The sequence below is a fragment of the Eschrichtius robustus genome, chromosome 6 (assembly GCF_028021215.1).
Source record: "Eschrichtius robustus isolate mEscRob2 chromosome 6, mEscRob2.pri, whole genome shotgun sequence".
NCBI classification, from domain to species: Eukaryota; Metazoa; Chordata; class Mammalia; order Artiodactyla; family Eschrichtiidae; genus Eschrichtius; species Eschrichtius robustus.
In genome coordinates, this window is record NC_090829.1 from 91,562,224 (window position 1) to 91,580,948 (window position 18,725).

An 18,725-nucleotide genomic window follows, 5' to 3' on the forward strand; every position below is an offset into this window, starting at 1 on the left:
ATGCAAGATGTTCATGGTGAAAGGCCGGGGTAAGAAGTGTTGCCTGCTGGGCCAGTAGCTGGAGGCGGTCTGCCCTGGGAAGGACGCGGCCCCAGGTAAGGTGGCTCTGCAGGTGGGACAGAGCCCGAGGGAGCTGACAGCCGGAAGCCGGCTGAGGGCCACCTTGCCCGCAACTGAGCGCAAGTCCTTCCTTGAAGGGAGACCCTAGAGGTCTAGCTTCCTGACTCCCACTGCATAATTGAAGCCTGTAACCGCTAGTTTGAAGAATTTGTAAAGAGATGCTGTGTGCCCATTGACTAAACTTTAAGATGTCTGCCTAATCAGACCATAACGCAGCAGCAGTATTTCATGAGCACTGAAACCTTTGTTCTAGGAAAATGGCGCTTCCGATCAATCACGAACGCTTATAGTGATGGCACTGGTTTGTTTCGAAGCAGGTGTTTTTCAGAATAGTTATTTACTTTGAGGTTTAAAAAAAATATTTTAAAGCCATTTTTACTGTGATTTCTTCCTCCAATTCTGTTACCCCATTGTGGTTTTACCAATACTACACGCATACCTCATCTTGTGGCGCTTCACTTTATTGCGCTTTGCAGGTACTGCATTTTTTACAAATTGAAGGTTTGTGGCAACCCTGCATCAAGCAAGTCTACTGGTGCCATTTTTCCAACAGTATTTGCTCACTGTGTCTCTGTGTCACATTTTGATAATTCTTGAAATGTTTCAAATTGTTTTCAAATGTTTCAAAATGTTTCAAAATGTTTTTCATTATCGTTATATTTGTTACAGCAATTTGTGATCAGTGATCTTTAATGTTACTACTACAGCTTGCTAAAGGCTCAGATGATGGTTAGCATTTTTAGTGATAAAATACTTTTAATTAAAGCACATACATTATGTTTTTAGATATAATGCTATTGCACACTTAATAGACTACAGTGTATTGAAAATATATCTTTTATATGCACTGGGAAACCAAAAAATTTGCGTGACTTGCTTCTTTATTGTGGTATTTACTTTATTGAGGTGGTCTGGAACCAAACCTGCAATATCTCTGAGGTATGCCTGTACTTTGCAAGATAATAACTCCTGCAATTAGTGAGGGATTGCTTTATTTTTCCAGAGTTTGATTTGCAGGTTAGTTATTTAAATTTTGAATTTTTTCTTAGAAAAAAGTATGGATAGATATTAGTTTTTGAGGCTAGCCCACAAAGTTCTACACTCTCTCTGTCCCTCTGATTTCTGAATGTTCTTGAAATCTGAAATTGAGCGAAAGCGTCCCTGAGAGTGGCCGTGGTGGGAGGGACACTGGTGTGGAATTAAAGCCCTGACAGTTGGGCAGAGCCTGTGAGGGTTAGGGGTACGGTATAATGTTCAGAGGTGTGAGGGGTGGGAGCAGGGAAGGAAGGCTCTGGTGGCAAGGTGTTTGGCAGGTGTTCTGGGTCATTCCTGTTTCAAACTTGAGTATGCTGATTGGAAAGTGCCTTATGTTCATGGTAACTATGCTGTAATTATGAGTGGTCTTTGTAGCTCCCCTCCATTCTGAAGCTCAATAGAATCACAGCAGTAGTGTTCTGGCAGCATGATGCAGATGTGTCATTCTTCTCCCCCAGTGAAAAAAAAAAGGATGGGAGGGAAGCTGTGTGCTCTCTGAATTCTATTTTTAAATGCCCATCACTTCATTTCAAAAAATTTTTTTCAAACATGCCATAGACACCATTCTTCCTTGAGATGCTAAATTTGAGGTTTTAGAAACCAAATCCTGAGTTATACAGCATAAAACCAACTATCTCAAAAGGTTTAAACACAATTGGTTTCTAATTACTTAGCAAAAAATTCATTGTACCAAGAATGAGAGAATTTTTAGCTTAAAAAGCAAAAGCTGTAAGGAAGTAAAAATCGGCTTAGAATAAAAATCATCATTTCAGTTTTAGTTTAGGATGTCATTGTGGCAAGGCTGCAATGTTGTGATCAAAAGGGGGAGAAGATGGATCTACTTCGATTAATATCTTAAATACTTTACATTTTCCTCATTTTACATATGATTTACACTTTACTCTTCAACAAAATGTCCTTTCTTAATACAGGAAAAAAATACCATTCTACAACATAATGTGCCCCATAGGATGCCCCTGGTTCTGATTCCTGCTCGAGGAAAATGTTTTTTCTTCTTTTTTCCTGAAACATTTGGGTGTGAGTTCTCCTGTCTGGGCTCTGACTGTGGGAAGTCTATCGTTGGTGTTTCACAGAAGAAACAATTAAAACGCCACGTGTTCGAGTGTGATGGAACACATTGCTGAGTAAATGCTTTTATTTCTCTGGTAGCTAGGCCGTACCACCCCATCAGTTTTACATCTGGAGGTGAATAGGAAATGTAGGTTAGAGAAGAAAGCTGTACTCCTCTCTGCTCAGAGGAGGCTCAAACAGCAGTTCTTGCTGAGTGTAAAAGAGAGTTTTACTTGATCTTTAGTGTAGCTTTTGAACGCACACTTGAAATAGGAAAGATCCTTATTTCCATTCGTGGTTTTATTGTGAGCCTAGAAAGAAGTAGGAAGCAAGGCCTTTTCAAGGTCCCTTCTAGCTCAGTCCATACCTTCAAGGTCAACGCTACAGTGGAAAAGCAGCCTTAGATAAAATACTGACCACACGTCACTAGCCATGTGGCCATACCGATTTATCCTCTCTGTAACTCAACTTTCTTATCTGTAAGATGGGGACACAATTCAACCAAGGGTTATTTTAAGATTAATAGAACTTGGGCACCACACCTAGCATGGTGCTGGCCTAGAGTATACATTTGATGCATTTCTTATTTTGTATAATTTTTTACCTCTCCTAGAGACTGGAATTAGTTACAAACATTCTTAGGTGCTGTAGGAAAATAGAAAAAGCCCCAGTCTCTCAATACAAATAAATTTCTAGATCACCATGAGTATTTTTGAATAAGAAGCTTACATAGCATATAAGTTATCAAGAAGGTTGCATTTTGATGTAAATTAGGAAGCTCTGGTGATAGCATGGCTTTATTTTCATAATCTGTCACATGAATTATTATTGAAGGCCCATTGGACTCAATCTGCTGTCACGTAGGGTCTCCCCTACAGAAATGACTAAGGGGAATTAAATGAAAAGTAATACAATGATTTTTTTTCCAGGAATCATTTGAAAGCCGTCCTTTTATAAACGGGTAGGTTGTATTTCCTAAATCAACACTAACAGCCTATGTTTATTATGTAATTCAGTATATTAGATGCATACCCAGAATGTGTGCTTTTTTTCAGTCCTCCTCTGCAAATGTACAATCTTTAAATACACCCACCCCCACCCATCCCCCCCTAACAGTGTTAGTGCTTTGAATATCTGACTAATGATTCACTTTCATCCAGGACATCTAGTTAGTTACTAAGACCTGTGGATGCGGCCTTTGAAATCTCTCTCATGTTCATCTCCCCACCTCCCTTTTCCAAAACATTTTTCATCTTGCTCCTCAATCTTACTTACCAAAATATGACTTGAGTCAGATCATTCTGAATTCAGTAACTTTTGATGGCTTTTCGTTGTCTTCAGGTCAGTTTATACAGATTATAAAGCAATACATTTCTGGTCTGGCTTTCAAAACCCTTAGCGATTTGACAGCTGTCCACATAGCCAACTTTATTTTCTTTCACTGGAATAACTTTTCCAGGTAAGTTAAAGAGGACCTCTCATAGGTTTTGAAACACCTCAGGAGTATATCTGCTCTCTCATCCTATCCTCTTTTCCTTTGTCTCTTACCCCAAATGCCTTCCATCATCTCCCTACCTGACTCTTCAATGTTCAAGGTTCAGCTCAAATTCTGCCTTCTTAGTGATACCTTCCCTTCTCACCCAGCCCCATTTAATCCTATGATCCACAAATCTACAAGCCGTAAATCTTCATAAAACACAACTAGCATGTTCTTTTATGAGGATTTTTTTATCATTTTATTCACTGTCCCTGGAGTAGCACAGTACCTGATATATAGTAGGTACTAAATAAAGTTTGGTGGGTTAAGTTATTTTACCTTGTCTGTAACTTTACTTTGCCTCCCCTCTGGCTTAAAGGACAAAATTCACATTCCTCAGCCTGTCCTCTAAGGTCTTTCACAATATATGCAATTTTTTTTGCTCCCCAGGATTCACCTTTTTAAGCCCCTCATCTCTCTTCTCGTATGATCTTCACAAGCCATGTTCATTCAGTATTTCATATTTTGGCTTATGATGCTTTCCTGCCTATATAAACACTTGGCTTGCCTTTTCTGCCTGTTTACATTCCAAACTTCCTTGTAAAGTTAAACTTAAATCTCACCATCGCCATTAAAATGCACTTCTCTCTCTTATTCAAACTCCTAAAGCATTTACCACCTGTACCAGCTAGTTTTTGGAAGTTAATCAAACTTATATTTTTACTTGTTTTTATTGAAAAAACTTTATTGTTTTTAAAAGGGAAGTATATTCCTTGGTTTGTTTTTTTTTTAAATGAAAGCACAAAAGAGTACAAAGAAAAAATTTAAAATTTCTTCAAATCTCAGCACCCAGATATAAACATTATATCCCTTTACGCATAATTGCCCTGAGGTCATGTAAGATGCTAACATTTAATGAATCTGGATGAAGGGTATATGGGAATTCTTTGAGCTACTTGTGTAATTTTTTGTAAGTCTGAAAAAAATTATACTGACACAAAAATAGATTAATGAAGTAGTGCAGAGTTCATAAAATAATCCACATATACAGTTATATTAGTATATGAAGCAATGCAAATCAATCAGGAAAACTAACTATTCAATTAAATGGTGATGGGATAACAGGCTACCCATTTGGAGAAAAAAGATGGACTCCTCCCTCATATCTTACACCCAAATAAACCTCACATGGATCAACAAATTAAAAAATGATGAGGCACAAGAATATGAGTGGCAAGTGTAATATTCATGGGTTGAAATAGGCATAATAAAGCATGGCAAGAAAACTAAAAACCATAAAGGAAAAATACTAATAAATCTGAATGCATAAAAATTAAACCCTTATATATGGAGGGGTGAGAAACACCATAAAGTTAAAAAACAAGTAATAAACTGGGTGGATATAGTTGTAACCTATATGACAAAGGATTGATAGGCATACAGTAAGGTGTTTCAGAGCTTGTGCTCTAGGGTAACATTGCCTGGGCCCTGCCACTTGCTAATGATGTGACATTGGGAAAATTACCTAACTGCTCTCTACCTCATTTTTCTCATTCGAAAAAAATAGGAATAAGGCTCCTTTGATTCATGGTGTTATTACTGGGCACTTAACCCATATGTAAAGGCATCTAGTACCAAGCTTGGCATATAATAATGATAATTATAGCTGCTAACATATATTGAGGGCTTACTATGTACCAGGTATTGTGAAAGCCTTTCAAATACATCATTTAATTTAATCCCCATATCAACCCTTCCAGTGAGGAGAGGGTACTATTATTATTCCCATTTTACAGATGGGAACCCTGAGGTTTAATGACAGCTACTAAGTGATGAAGGGGGGATTTGACCGGAGACGGCATTCCTGACTCGTCCACTTAACATTTACATCATGCTGTGGTGATTCTCAAGACAACTTAGTTCCCTTTTCCCTGAGTCCTGGGAATATTTACTCTTGACAGTTAATTGGACTTTCATGTTCCTCTCAGTAGGTATATGAATCGAGTTCTTCAAATGTATTTGAGCACTGGTATATCCATGTGGTTACAATCTCAAAAGAAACCTTATAGAAATTCATCCCATTAAAAAGTTAGACTTATTTTGCACACTCTACAACAGCAGTCCCCAGCCTTTTTGGCACCAGGGACCGGTTTCATGGAAGACAATTTTTCCACGGACCGGGGGCAGGGGTGGGATGGTTTCAGGATGATTCAAGTGCGTTACATTTATCATGCATTTTATTTCTGTTATTTTCACATTGTAATATGTAATGGAATAATTATACAACTCACCATAATGCAGAATCAGTGGGAGCCCTGAGCTTGTTTTCCTGCAACTGGATGATCCCATCTGGGGGTGATGGGAGACAGTGACACCCAAAGTGTGTTGCTTATGGCCATTTTACTCCGTGATCTCATTTTGGTTGCTGTCACTGCAGAAAACCCTGCTTCACAAAGATAGGATGTTGGAAACGGAAGCAGGCTTTTCAGTGCTTTTGTGGCAATCTCAGGATACTCTGCCTTGACTTTAATCTAGAACATATGGAGATTTGAAGTTGTCTCAAACATACTTTTAAGGCCACCATCATTTGCGATCTCAAGCAGTTGATCCTCTTCTAGCACGGACAAAGTCATTTGCCACTCACTGGTAGGGTTTTGATATGAGTTTGCAAGCAATTGATTTATTATGGTCTCTGTGCAGTCAAACCTCTCTGCTAATGATAATCTGTATTTGCAGCCGCTCCCCAGCGCTAGCATCACTGCCTCAGCTCCACCTCAGATCATCAGGCATTAGATTCTCATAAGGAGTGCGCAACCTAGATCCCTCACATGCACAGTTCACACAGTAGGGTTCACGCTTCTATGAGAATCTAATGCTGCCGCTGATCTGACAGGAGGCGGAGCTCAGGTGGTAATGCGAGCAATGGGGAGTGGCTGTAAATACAGATGACGCTTCACTCACTCACCGGCCACTCACCTCCTGCTGTGCTGCCTGGTTCCTAACAGGCCGCAAATACAGGTGCACGGCCCAGGGGTTGGGGACCCCTTCTCTTGGTATTGACCAAGTATAGTATTTGAGCACTGGTATATCTATGTGGTTGCCATCTCAAAGGAAAGAAGCCTTTTAGAAATTCATGCCATAAAAAGTTAGACTTATTTTGCATACTCTGCAACACCAAGTATAATGTCTACATTAGTTCCTCCAGACATACTTCCAGGGGTACTTTCTTTTGGTTTTATTTTGAGAAAATAAAAAGTCAGAGATGGTTTTATCTTAGCACTTAATGTACCAATGTAGCTAAAGTAGTTAAAGTAGTAGCAAAGGTAGTTTGATGTATTAAATAGAAATAATATTGGAGGTTAAATTCTCATTCAAAAATAATTTCATATTTCTTATTGGAAAATTAAATTTTTTTTGTGTTAATTTGGGGAGCTTTCTTTTTACCTCTTTTGATTGGTTGGAGCATAATTTATTCAAATCTTGGTTCACATTATAACTTAGAATAAAATTTCTTTTGATAGTCTTAAAATTGAACTTAAGAAAACCTTTTATGAACTTCATATATTTAAAGACAGAGGCTACCATCTATTTATTTCTTTTGATAGATTAGCCGGGGTTTAATTTGGTTATTCAGAACAAATCTGAAGATACCTTTTTTATGGTATTAAACATTTTTTTCTTCATAGTAATATAGTGTTAAATTATGTAAAACCTAATTTGGAAAGAAAATAATGAATCAAAATCACAATTTGTGCTTCTTTAATCATGAAGAAGAATTGGCTTGTAGGGACATGAAAGGTTTTAACTCTGCCTTCAGTATAATTTGTTAAAAATTATTGGATTTTGATGGAACACTCTTCATTGAAATAACTTATCCCTCTATCTAGCTTTATTGATAGATTGTAAGGAAACAGGGACACTAGATATCCTTAGGAGAAACCCTGTTTAATTCATAGTAAGACCGTATATACTATATTAGCCTTTTGGCCACCTATCCTATCTTGAAAAAACAGCAGATGAGGAAAAATGCAAAAAAGTCCTCTGAGCAACCAAAATAAGTATAAACACTTCCATTTAAAAAGATTCTGTGAAGAGTCCTAACCTCACTGCCCCCTGTCCCTGAGTGCTCACTTTTCCCTGTATTCTGACTTCGCGTAAATTCTAACAAGCTTGGTTATTAGGTTTCTAAACCCACAGCAGCCTAGGAGGAGGAAGGGGTGCTACAGGCAAGCAGGGAGACAGCCGCAGGTGATCACTGGCATCTTGATAACAGGAAGCTACAGGAACAGTTTACAGGCAGAATGTGAGCAACTTTGGTTATCTGGGATCATTTAGTGTGGGGTCAGTCATATCCAGATTTCTCCGCCCTGAGGGCATCATTGTATTACGGAATAGTACATACAATACGAGACATCAAAAAGATTAAATTATAGGCAGTAAGGGACTTCCCTGGTGGTCCAGTGGTTAAGACTCCATGCTCCCAATGCAGGGGGCCCGGGTTTGATCCCCGGTCAGGGAACTAGATCCCGCATGCCGCAACTAAGAGCCCGCACACAGCAACGAAGATCCTGCGTACCGCGACTAAGACCCGCTGCAGCCAAATAAACAAATAAATATTTTTTAAAAATTACAGCCAGTAAATGTCAGCATTTACCAATATCCAGAATCCAGTCTGACAGTGGTGTCTGATCTTCCTAAGAGGTAGGGATTTTGGCTTGGTAATTGTAGACGTAAGCACCTCCACTTATTCTCGTTTCATTACTAGTTCGGTCTTGGGATCTTCTAACTCTCCCTTCATCTCCCGTTTTCACCTGGAAGTCTGTGAATCCAGCTTCTGTCCAGGCCCTTACGATCTAGGTCCTCCCAGCAGGCTCCCATTTGAACTTGTGATCTCTCTGTAATGTCTGACATGGGGACTCCATTCCCAAGGAAATGTCTTCTCATTTCCTTGCCTGAGCAAGGTGCCTGAGCCTTGAGCTTCACTCTTGGGTCTGCCCATGCAGCCATATATGTTCCCTTTACCAGACACGGTCTCAGTCAGTGATAAAGGGATGTTTTGTAGGGTTGCCATAATTAGTCAAGTTTTAGAAATACTGCCTTATGCTATTCCCAGCTTTCTTCTTTATTCCCAATGGGGGAATATCTTAACCAGAGCCAACTGCCCAATCTGGCTTGGACCCTTGGGATCAAAAAGATCCTGTAGTACCAGGCTTTTGTTGTTATGGACCTAGCAGAGTTGAAATGAGTGGAGTTAACTCTTGCTGATATCAGGAAGTCATAGTCAACATTTCTGTGGCCAGTAACCTGATTAGTCCCCGAGTTTAATGACAAACTCTTACCAGGTTTTCCAGTAATGAGTGTGCAGTACCCATTAGGAATAGTCTCTCCCCAAAGAGATAGTTTTAAGTTCTTTGTTTTAAGATGGCAACTCAACAGGTTTACCAAAAACATGACCAGTGCTTCCACTGTATATCACCTGTAACAGTTTTCTGTATTAATACTTAATAGGTCCGTCTCTCTCTGTTAATACATTACTCCCTGTTCTGGTAGCCGTGGCCTACCTGGAGTCCCCAGAGTTAAGAGGTTTTGTATTTTGAAAATGTATCAGGTTTTGTAGTCATACTTAGCCTAGTTGACCAGAACAGCTTTGCAGCACTATGCACGCTATCCAATGCAAAGGGCTTTATATATCCTCACATGATCTCCCTTACCGATATGCAGGGCCTTCTCTTATTACACCCCTATCATCACAAGACCAACCACATCCAACTATGTATATTTATGTGTGTTTGTGTGTGTGTGTATAAATACACACACACACAGAGAACACAGTATTTCTTCAGATGCTTAACTATCCCATTAATATTACTTGGGAAAAGGGGAGACTACTTTCTGGAACAGGATTCTGAGCAGGCTAGTAACATTGCATGGGTTTTTTTTTGTTTGTTTTGGGGTTTTTTTTGTATTTCAGGTTCATTTTATTATTTTTTTAAATTTATTTTATTTATTTTTGGCTGCATTGGGTCTTCATTGCTGCACGTGGGCTTTCTCTAGTTGCAGTGAGGAGGGGCTACTCTTCGTTGCGGTACGCGGGCCTCTCATTGCGGTGTCTTCTCGTTGCGGAGCACGGGCTCTAGGCGTGTGGGCTTCAGTAGTTGTGGCACGTGGGCTCAGTAGTTGTGGCTCGCAGGCTGTAGAGCGCAGGCTCAGTAGTTGTGCCTTAGTTGCACGGGCTTAGTTGCTCTAGGGCATGTGGGATCTTCCTGGACCAGGGCTCCAACCCGTGTCCCCTGCATTGGCAGGTGGATTCTTAACCACTGCACCACCAGCGAAGTCCCTCAGGTTCATTTTAGAAACAAACTTCTCAGGATTAAGGTGATGGTGACATGGTTCAGATCAAACATCTTGGTGGCAAGCTGGGGAAAATCATAGGAGAAGATCCCAGGCGTGTTGTCTGTCAGCTTGGCAATGATGTTTGAGCATTGACCAATGTGCTTGGGTGCAGGTTGTGAGGAAATAATGATATCGTCATCCTGTCCTTAATCTGGTCCACAAGTTGAGAGCAAAGAGCTCCATACAGAGCTCTTGATATAAGGCTGTGCAAGGCAGATGGCCCTCACATCAAGTGTCTTGAGTGGCGGATGACCTGTGAAAACAAGTTCCTTGACAAATTTTTTAGTGACCGTGTGGACAGTAATTAGCTTGGAAGGATGCTGTGGGAGAAGACACCACAAATATAAAGTATATTTGAATTGCCTCTTAATCAAAAGAAAAAATAGAAGTGACCAAATAAAAATATTTGGAGCTTATGAAATTAAATTTCACTGACAAAGAAATAAAAGTGATCATTTTACATATGAAGAGGCACCCAACCTCAATGATGGCCTGGGGAAAATAAATTACAATGCCAGTATAATAGTTTTTATTTCCGTTATATTGAAAACTTAAAGTGCCTTTGTAGCATCTCTTGTCATCGTCAGTGGAAACAAGCCCTTTGCTGTACTCTTACAGGGAGTATACATGACTAACACCCCTTTTGAGGCAGTTTGTCTCCCCTTTTGCTTCTTCAGGATCTGGGCTTTAGGGGTTCTGTGGGGCTGATGTTTGTGTGATGACTTTGATATTTCCTGTGTTCTTGGGCCTCTGGTCAGTCTCCTTCGGGCACTGATAATTTGATTTCCTGGCCCTCGGTCCCCAGGAAGGTCACGGCTTCCGCCGGAGGGGCCCCACCAGAGCTGGCGGCGCTGCGGCCGTGGGCGGGGTCGGGGTTGGGGGTCACTCCACCCTCCCATTGGGCTCTGGGGCGGCTCAGCGGCAGTGGAGGGAAGAGGCCCTGAGCCAGGCGTTCCAGCTCCGCATAAACGCGGGCTCCATTCTGGGCGGCGGGGGTTTGGGAGGTGGGGCCCCTCTGCCCTTAGTCATTCCGGGAGGGAGGGAGGCAGGGAGGCAGGGGCACCCGGGGAGGGAGCAGCCCGGAGCGCCAACCTTGCACCTTCAATCCTTGTACTGACCCTGGGTAGTATGCCTCAAGGTTACGTTAGGGGATGCCTTAGACTGTTGTCTTCAACTCTCCCTTTGGCAGTCTTAGGGTCAGTTCTCATCAGTTTCTTTTTCTTAGGACCAATTATTACCCCCATTAACTAGCCTCAGACTCTTCCTAATAGGCTGTAAACTCTTTGCAGGCAGGGATTAAATCCTTTTATCTCTCCATACCAAGCACAGTGCCTGGATTCTTACCTTGAATGTTGTAGGAGCTTAACAAATGGCTTACTGGTAAATTAATTAATTATAAACGAGACTTCGGGATAACCTGTGTCTTATTGAGCTTCTAATTGTTTCTTCAGCAGCATTAACTGGAAAGTGCAATTTCCCAGGAGCCATGCTTTATCTTAGTTAATGTTGTTTCAGAGAGGGACTTTGTCATGATGATGTAAAATTTTGATTAAATGGAAACAGCAGTTTATATCTCTTTAACTAATAGCTCCACATAAAATACCATTTGTTATTAGAGAAACAATCGGAAAGGAAAGGTTTTCTCAAAGTATTATAACCAAGGCGTGGTTAAAATGATTTATACTTCATATGTAGGGCTTGCTCAGTTAATGTATCCACTTATTAGGCATTAGGAAATTCTGAGTGAGGAACAACGTTATGAAATAGATGTGCAAAGATGGAAGTAGGAAGAGACTGTATAGTTTGAATAAGTTAATGCTGCTCTACCAAGCCTAATGTTCTCTTTTTTTGCCCTTTCTTCATTTAGTAACTAGGCCATTTCCCCCAGTATATTAACTATAGCCTAGGAATGAGTGAAAATTTTTGAGCTGCTACATTATATCATTTCAGGACATTGGGAGTAAGAATTAGCAAATTACTGCCTGAGGGAACCAAATAATAAGCTAAGAAGGGTAAATGCAACTTACTGAAGGGCCCAATATAAAACCAAATAGTATTATAGCTTATGCACGGGGCTGTCTTGATGTGGTGTTTGATCTCCATGTACTTTACTAACTCTTAGATTCTGAGTCCGATTCAAACAGAGCCAATGCTAACCCATTTGCCTTTGTGAAAATTAGAACGATGTGCCCTTCCTTGAGTAAAAATTTTAAGTATGTTATGCCCAGCTTGAACAATCCGATGTTCAGGCCTGAAGAAGGTGGGAATGTGGATGGGTACCCTCTCTGGCTTTGTTTGGTGATTCTGGACTCCACCCTCCTGTAAGGAGGGGAAGAAGGAGGGATGGGATGGAGGGGATGATGGGGTTGGGGAAGAGTGGCTCAAGGATTTAATCAGTAGCACCAGTTTCAATTCACCCAAACAGTGGTTCTGTAAGTCAAACTTATTTTTAAATCAGTGACCAGAACACCTACGTTCTATTAAGAATCATACAGAACTGCTGCTTAAGAGGACGTGCCCCTTTTTGACTCAGTCTGGCTCTGTGGGATTGGGATGTGAGGCTCATAACCCTGGAAGGAGCAAGCCTGTGTATATATCATACACACGCTCCAAATGTCAGGGCTCACATCCCACTGGTAGTGTGTACATCCTCCCACCCCCCCTGTCATCCTCATAAGTCTACCCGGTTTTTTATAGAAAATGAGCCGGTCAGAATTGGGCCTCCTAGAGCCAGGGATGGGTACTGGGATGTGCCAGTGAGTGTGCAAGTATGTGAACATTAATGAATGTCAGTGTGGAGTTTCATGACTGAGAATTTTCACTGTGGCTTTAGGTTTCCACTGGGAGACCCAGTATCTCTTCTCATGCCATCACATACATTCTTATATAACGTCACACATGTCCGCTTTGTGAATACTGCCACCCGTCCCCAGCTATGACGCTATTGTGCTACCTTGGATTCAGTTTATATAGGTCTATAGCATTATATTAGGTACTCAAAATAATACAATGTTTCTATATTTAAATGAGCACTTTAATGTTTAAAATAGAATCTTGGACATTATTCACTTGGAGTTTCCACATTTTACTTTTCTTAAATTAATGCTTGTATTTTTTATACTAACTGAATAAATTCAGACCACATATTGTGAAATGTAAAAGCATATATTAGTTACCCATTCTCTAATTGCGTGGTTAGAACTGTATAGCCCCCTGAATTTCTGAACAAAAAGCAATATATGCTCCTTTTAAGGCTCTGAGTTTGTTCAGAACTTGCTAATATGAGCTGGGAGGTAGGAGAGAGAGAGAGAGGCTTTCTCACATCAGCAGTGCCCTAGAGACTCAGTCAGGAGTCAGTTCAAAGCCCCTAAAGACCTCAAGCTCCCCCCAAAATTAAATCCCAATATAAGGTTATTCTTGTACTTAGTGTTATACTGGACAAGAAATATCTTTTAGTGACATAAATTCACACTGAGAATGTAATTTCACCATGAGGTTGTTTATATAGTCTTTTATTTTTAAATGTTGTATTATGGGAAATTGCAAACATATACAGAATTAGAATGAGATAATGAACCCTTATGCAACAGTACCTGGTTTAACAGTTAACATTTGGTTGATCGTGTTTCCTCTAAAGCCCCTCCCTCCTTTTCTCTTTGCCCCATAATATTTTAAAGTAAATTTCAGACATTATGTAAATTCACCTGTAAATATTTCAACATTTATCTCTGATTTATAAGGCCTTTTTTTTTAACATATCCACCATGTCATTGTCATACCTATAAAATTAATAATAATTCCTTAATATCATCTAATACTCTTCGACATTCAAATTTCCCTGATTGTCTCAAAAACATCTTTTTACAGATTGTTTAAGTTAGAATCCATGTAAGGTTTATACATTGTATTTGGCTGTTTGTATCTCTCAGGTTTCTTTTTTTCTATATTAATAAATTTTTATATTTTTCTTACTCTTTAAATAATTTTTCAAGGGAGCATAAAAGGAAAAATACTACCAAAATTAATGCATTAAACTTTATCTTTAAATCATTAATTTTTACATTCTTTATGTTTTCAGAATCATACATACTTAATGCCGAAATGTGGAGGGCTGAGAAAATGGAAAAAAAAATTTTTCCTTTTCTCATTCAAAAACAGGCCTGAATTGAGCTTATTACTCAACAGCAGAAAACAAATGCAGAAAGTCGACCCCTACCCTATTTGAGTTCAAATAGGTCTGCATTAAATCACATTTTTAAGCTATATTATGGTTTGACCTAACCAAAATATCACCTTATAAATACAAAATTTGTAAACAATGTGCCCTTTACTTCTGGGATCTTATCTTTTTTGTCTTTCAGATTTTGGGTTTGTATTTCAGTACAGTGAATTCAAACTAAGACAATGTTTTCTTACCAAACATGTGAGTGTTTGTATCTTTTCTACCATTACCAATTAACATACCTAAATGGCTTATTCATTTGATAGTATTCCCATTGAGTTCACTCTGATATCTCAAAAAAATTATTCTTTGTAAAAATAGTTAAATCACATATTTGCTTCTTTTATAAATACTAACTTTTCTATTCTACCAGGTTGGTGCATTATTTTCTTTCAACATGGATAGGAGGACAGAAAAAAATTTCTTCTGCTGCTGTAATTTTAATACTACCATGCTTGATATAAATTGTGCAGTGCTGCTAAAATGCCTCAAAATTTTACCATTTCTTTTTATAAACTCTCAATCCTGTGATATCTTTCCTTTCTTAGGATATGAACGAGTCTGCCAAACAAGAAGATATTTTGGAATCCACAACAGATGCTGCGGAATGGAGTCTAGAAGTGGAACGTGTACTACCACAACTGAAAGTCACGATCAGGACTGACAATAAGGTATAGAAGAGAGAACACATTTTGTTCAGATAGATTTTTATAAGGCCATTTCAGGGTCAAGGGTACTCCCAGTTACAAAAATGATTTAAGAAGGGATTCAGTTTCCAGTGTTTTATTTTAATAGAGATTTAATAAATTGTTGTTGAATGAATAAATAATGTAATATGGCCCACAAAGCAAGGAGTGTATCTTTAAAATGATTTGGAACACATCATATTTCCCTGGGATTAAGGCGTATTTTCTCAATACATTTTGATATATTTTCTTGGCAATCATATTTTGTTTAGGTGAATAGTGAATGAAATTGGAATTCTATGACTGTATACTAACTGAGTAGAGTTAAAAAATGGTTTAGAACTCTGCTGGTTGGCAAAACAGAAGGCGTCCTGGAAGCTACCTTACATAATCTACTCAGTACACGTGATTAAAAGTTAAATATTAAGAAAATAATCAAGAAATCATATGCAATAAAGATTTGGGGATTAGGCCAGATGAACTGGCCCATTTAATCAAGTTTCTGCTTACTTTTTACCTACAATTTATGAGTAAGAACTTCAGAACAAGCTAATGGGTGACTAGACAATACTACTCTCATTAGTATTATAATAATCTCTATAAAAGGGGCTAGAGAGACATCTAGGTAAAAAAATTAAAGGATTTTTTTCCTTGGAGGCTAGAGACAAGCCCCAGAATTATGGAACAAGGTTCTAGGGAAACTTGTCACTCTACAAATGTGGTTGTATGTCTGCTCCCCAAAGTAGCAGCCATACAAAGATTGCTGTTTTCAGTGCCTTGGAAGCTAATTCATACTTCGATTGCCTGGATTTGGGCATGTAGAACTGTATCCTAGAGAAGGTAAGAAGTAGCCTAGACTCCTAGGGCAGTCCTAAAATAAGATAAGGACAACAGAGGTCTTCCTGGAGCGTGAACAGCTGTGGAACAAGCTTTATCTAGAGTAAGTGGGCAAATCCTGCAGCCTGTTTACTGTATATTTACCCAATCATTATGGAGGACAGCTATTATTTGAGTACATTGGGGGTAAATTCTCTGTTTATGTATCTCTTATATGTAAATACATATTAATAAGAATTTCTTTCCTGATTTGATCTCTGCTGGAAGTCATAATTTTCAAAAATGTAATTTTTTTGTGAAAATGTAATTTCTGATTCTTTAGTTTTGTCAGAACAAATTTCCTTCATACAATTAAACATCACTATTATTGTGACTGTAGTTAGAACGACATGTTAAAATAATTGTGTAGCTGGGAACTCTCAAGTACATCTTAGTCCCGTGAGGAAGCAAGTTTAATTTGTTTGCTTTCAAGGTAAGTAAACTCTTGAAATCAAACATCTCACTTAAAATCTAATAGGATCACACGAGTGTGTTTTTTTTAAGAACTGTCATTGATCTCCACATAATAGAAGTAACTGAATAAAGAAAGAGAGAATATAAATGTAACTGCTAACCTGTACAGTTTTATAAATCATTACTGCAGTAGTCAAAATCCTGGATTCGTAAAGAATCAATGTTCTCCTGATTTGGGGAAGAATTAACTAATTCGGAGTTGGACTCTTAGTCTCATGCCATTCATTACCAGCCTTGTTCTTATGAGGATATACTTTGTTATTAATTATACAGTCCGTGTTACAGGCAACATTCGAAAATGTCAGATAAAGTTTTGGGGGGGGTCGGTATTTTTTCAAATATGTGAATGTCATTTTGAGTTTAGATTTTTGTGGTAAAAATACTGACATAAAGTCCTATTTGATTGCTTTTTCAGAATTCTTCTCTAGATAATTTAGTCCTTGTGTCCAGTGTTTCGTAAACCCTTCTTTCTCCTATGTATTTCAGCTGTAGCAAATGGGAATTACAGCTTTAGGGTCAATTCTTTATTCAGCTTACTTAAGAAAAACAAAATTATACGTTGATTTGAGAAGATAAGGGGCTAATGAATAGAGAAATGTTTTTCATGTCTCAGAAATAAAGTAATCTGGTTATATATGTGGTTTCTCACGGACTCATTATCCTCCTTAATCAGGAAGGGTTGACACCAGAATCATGGTAGATCCCATTCTTCCTCAACTCCTAACTCTACCAAAACCAAACCCTCTCTTTTACTTTTGGACAAAACAATAACCTCTCACTCACCACAGGCCATTTAGGACCTTTCAAGATTTCAACTTCATGTTTGAGGGGGAAGAAAAGGAATTAATTATTTTCAGATCAATGTGTTTTACTGATCACTGTTACATTAATTTTTAAGTAGCATAGAGATGTAGGAGATAAGTAATATAGGGTCAGCATTATTTAAAACCATTATAAATTTCTTTAAAATTACCTTGTGTTAGAAGTAAAAAAAAGTCCCATATTTATTTGGCACCGGATCAAATATTTTGCTTTTTTTTCTCACAGGTTCATTTTAGTCCTTGTATGCGTCCCAGCAGTGTATTATAAAAAAAAAGTAAATCTTCTTTTCCGTTCTTTTTGCATATATTATAGTCTGTATGCTTGATGAGATCCTGTCATACACCAGTATTTTATTTTGTATATTCTTCATAATGTAATCAGATTTTTATTGCTAGGCTAGCTTATCCTTGTTTCTGGCACTACTTGTTACTATTACCAGTTCTCAAAGAATGCAAATAAATTTTAATATTAGCTTAAACAAATTACAATTGGGAAAATAAGTATGTTGCCAAAACTACAAATAATACATTCCACAACTGAAGATAAAGGATTTTTGTCATCTGCTGGCTTGAATGGACTATATTAGCAGTTCCCTTTTTAGAGCTGGGTATAGAGAATGCTCCTGGTGATTACTTCTAGAGTAGCTATATACCCATCTCAGATCTGCCTCAATTTGGAATAATGTATCTGAAGACACAGTCAGAAGTTGCGCCAAGAGAGTCGATAAATTCAGCCAAATCCTGGGTCATTAACCAGGTCATTAGCCAACCCTAGTTAATGCCTCAGTTCTGACCAAGTGAGTAAGGCTCAGGCATCAATTCCTTAGAAGGGCAGTCTGAGGACACCTAAACTAGAGTGGACGTCGGTGCCACCTAATAAAATCGTCTACGAGTATAATACATCCTGGACTTTTTGTTCTTTCCTTTCTTTTCTTTACTCTTTATTTCTCTAACTCTTTCCTTTTCTGCTGTGTTTTTATCTTTTTTTTTTTTTATTGTTCTTTATTAGACCCCATAGTAGTGCCCACAAGTGTTATATAACTACTCTGGTGGAATTTAAAACTAAGAGCAAACATCTGTGATTATACTCACTAGACTTAAGTCTGTAACTGGTCAAGAATTATCCTAATCTCTGAGTCTTTTTAAAACACAATTTTGTTTTAATTATAAAAATAATACAGAAGTAATATTTCAAGGGGAGAGGAGGCAGGCAGTGTACTGTGAATTAGAAGCTAGGGATCACACATTTAGTCCCACCATCAAATCCTGATTTATTGACCCAAAGTTTCAGAAACTTAGTAGAACTTTGGTAGCTATAAAGACCCAGAGAAGATGAAGCCTATCTCACACACCTTCCCTTGACACCCAAAATTCATATTTCTATCACTTACTAGCTGTGTGATCTAGGGCAAGCTACTATAGCTCTCTGTTCCTCCTTTCCTCATCTGTAAAATGGAACTAATTATATTCCTTACCTCATGGAGTTGTTGTAAAGCAACAAGAACAGTGTCTGACACATAGTTACTGCCTAATAAATGTTAATTATTGTT

At 38.5% G+C, this 18,725-nt stretch overlaps 1 protein-coding gene across 1 annotated transcript in view; it reads left to right on the top strand.

Annotated features, from left to right (window-relative positions):
• IFT57 (intraflagellar transport 57) overlaps positions 1-18,725 on the top strand; it is a 59,052-nt gene that overhangs the window by 17,833 nt on the left and 22,494 nt on the right. Inside the window, exon 6 of the mRNA XM_068546785.1 lies at positions 14,867-14,989. Coding sequence (XP_068402886.1) covers positions 14,867-14,989 — 123 coding nt within the window. The remainder of the gene's footprint in view (positions 1-14,866; positions 14,990-18,725) is intronic.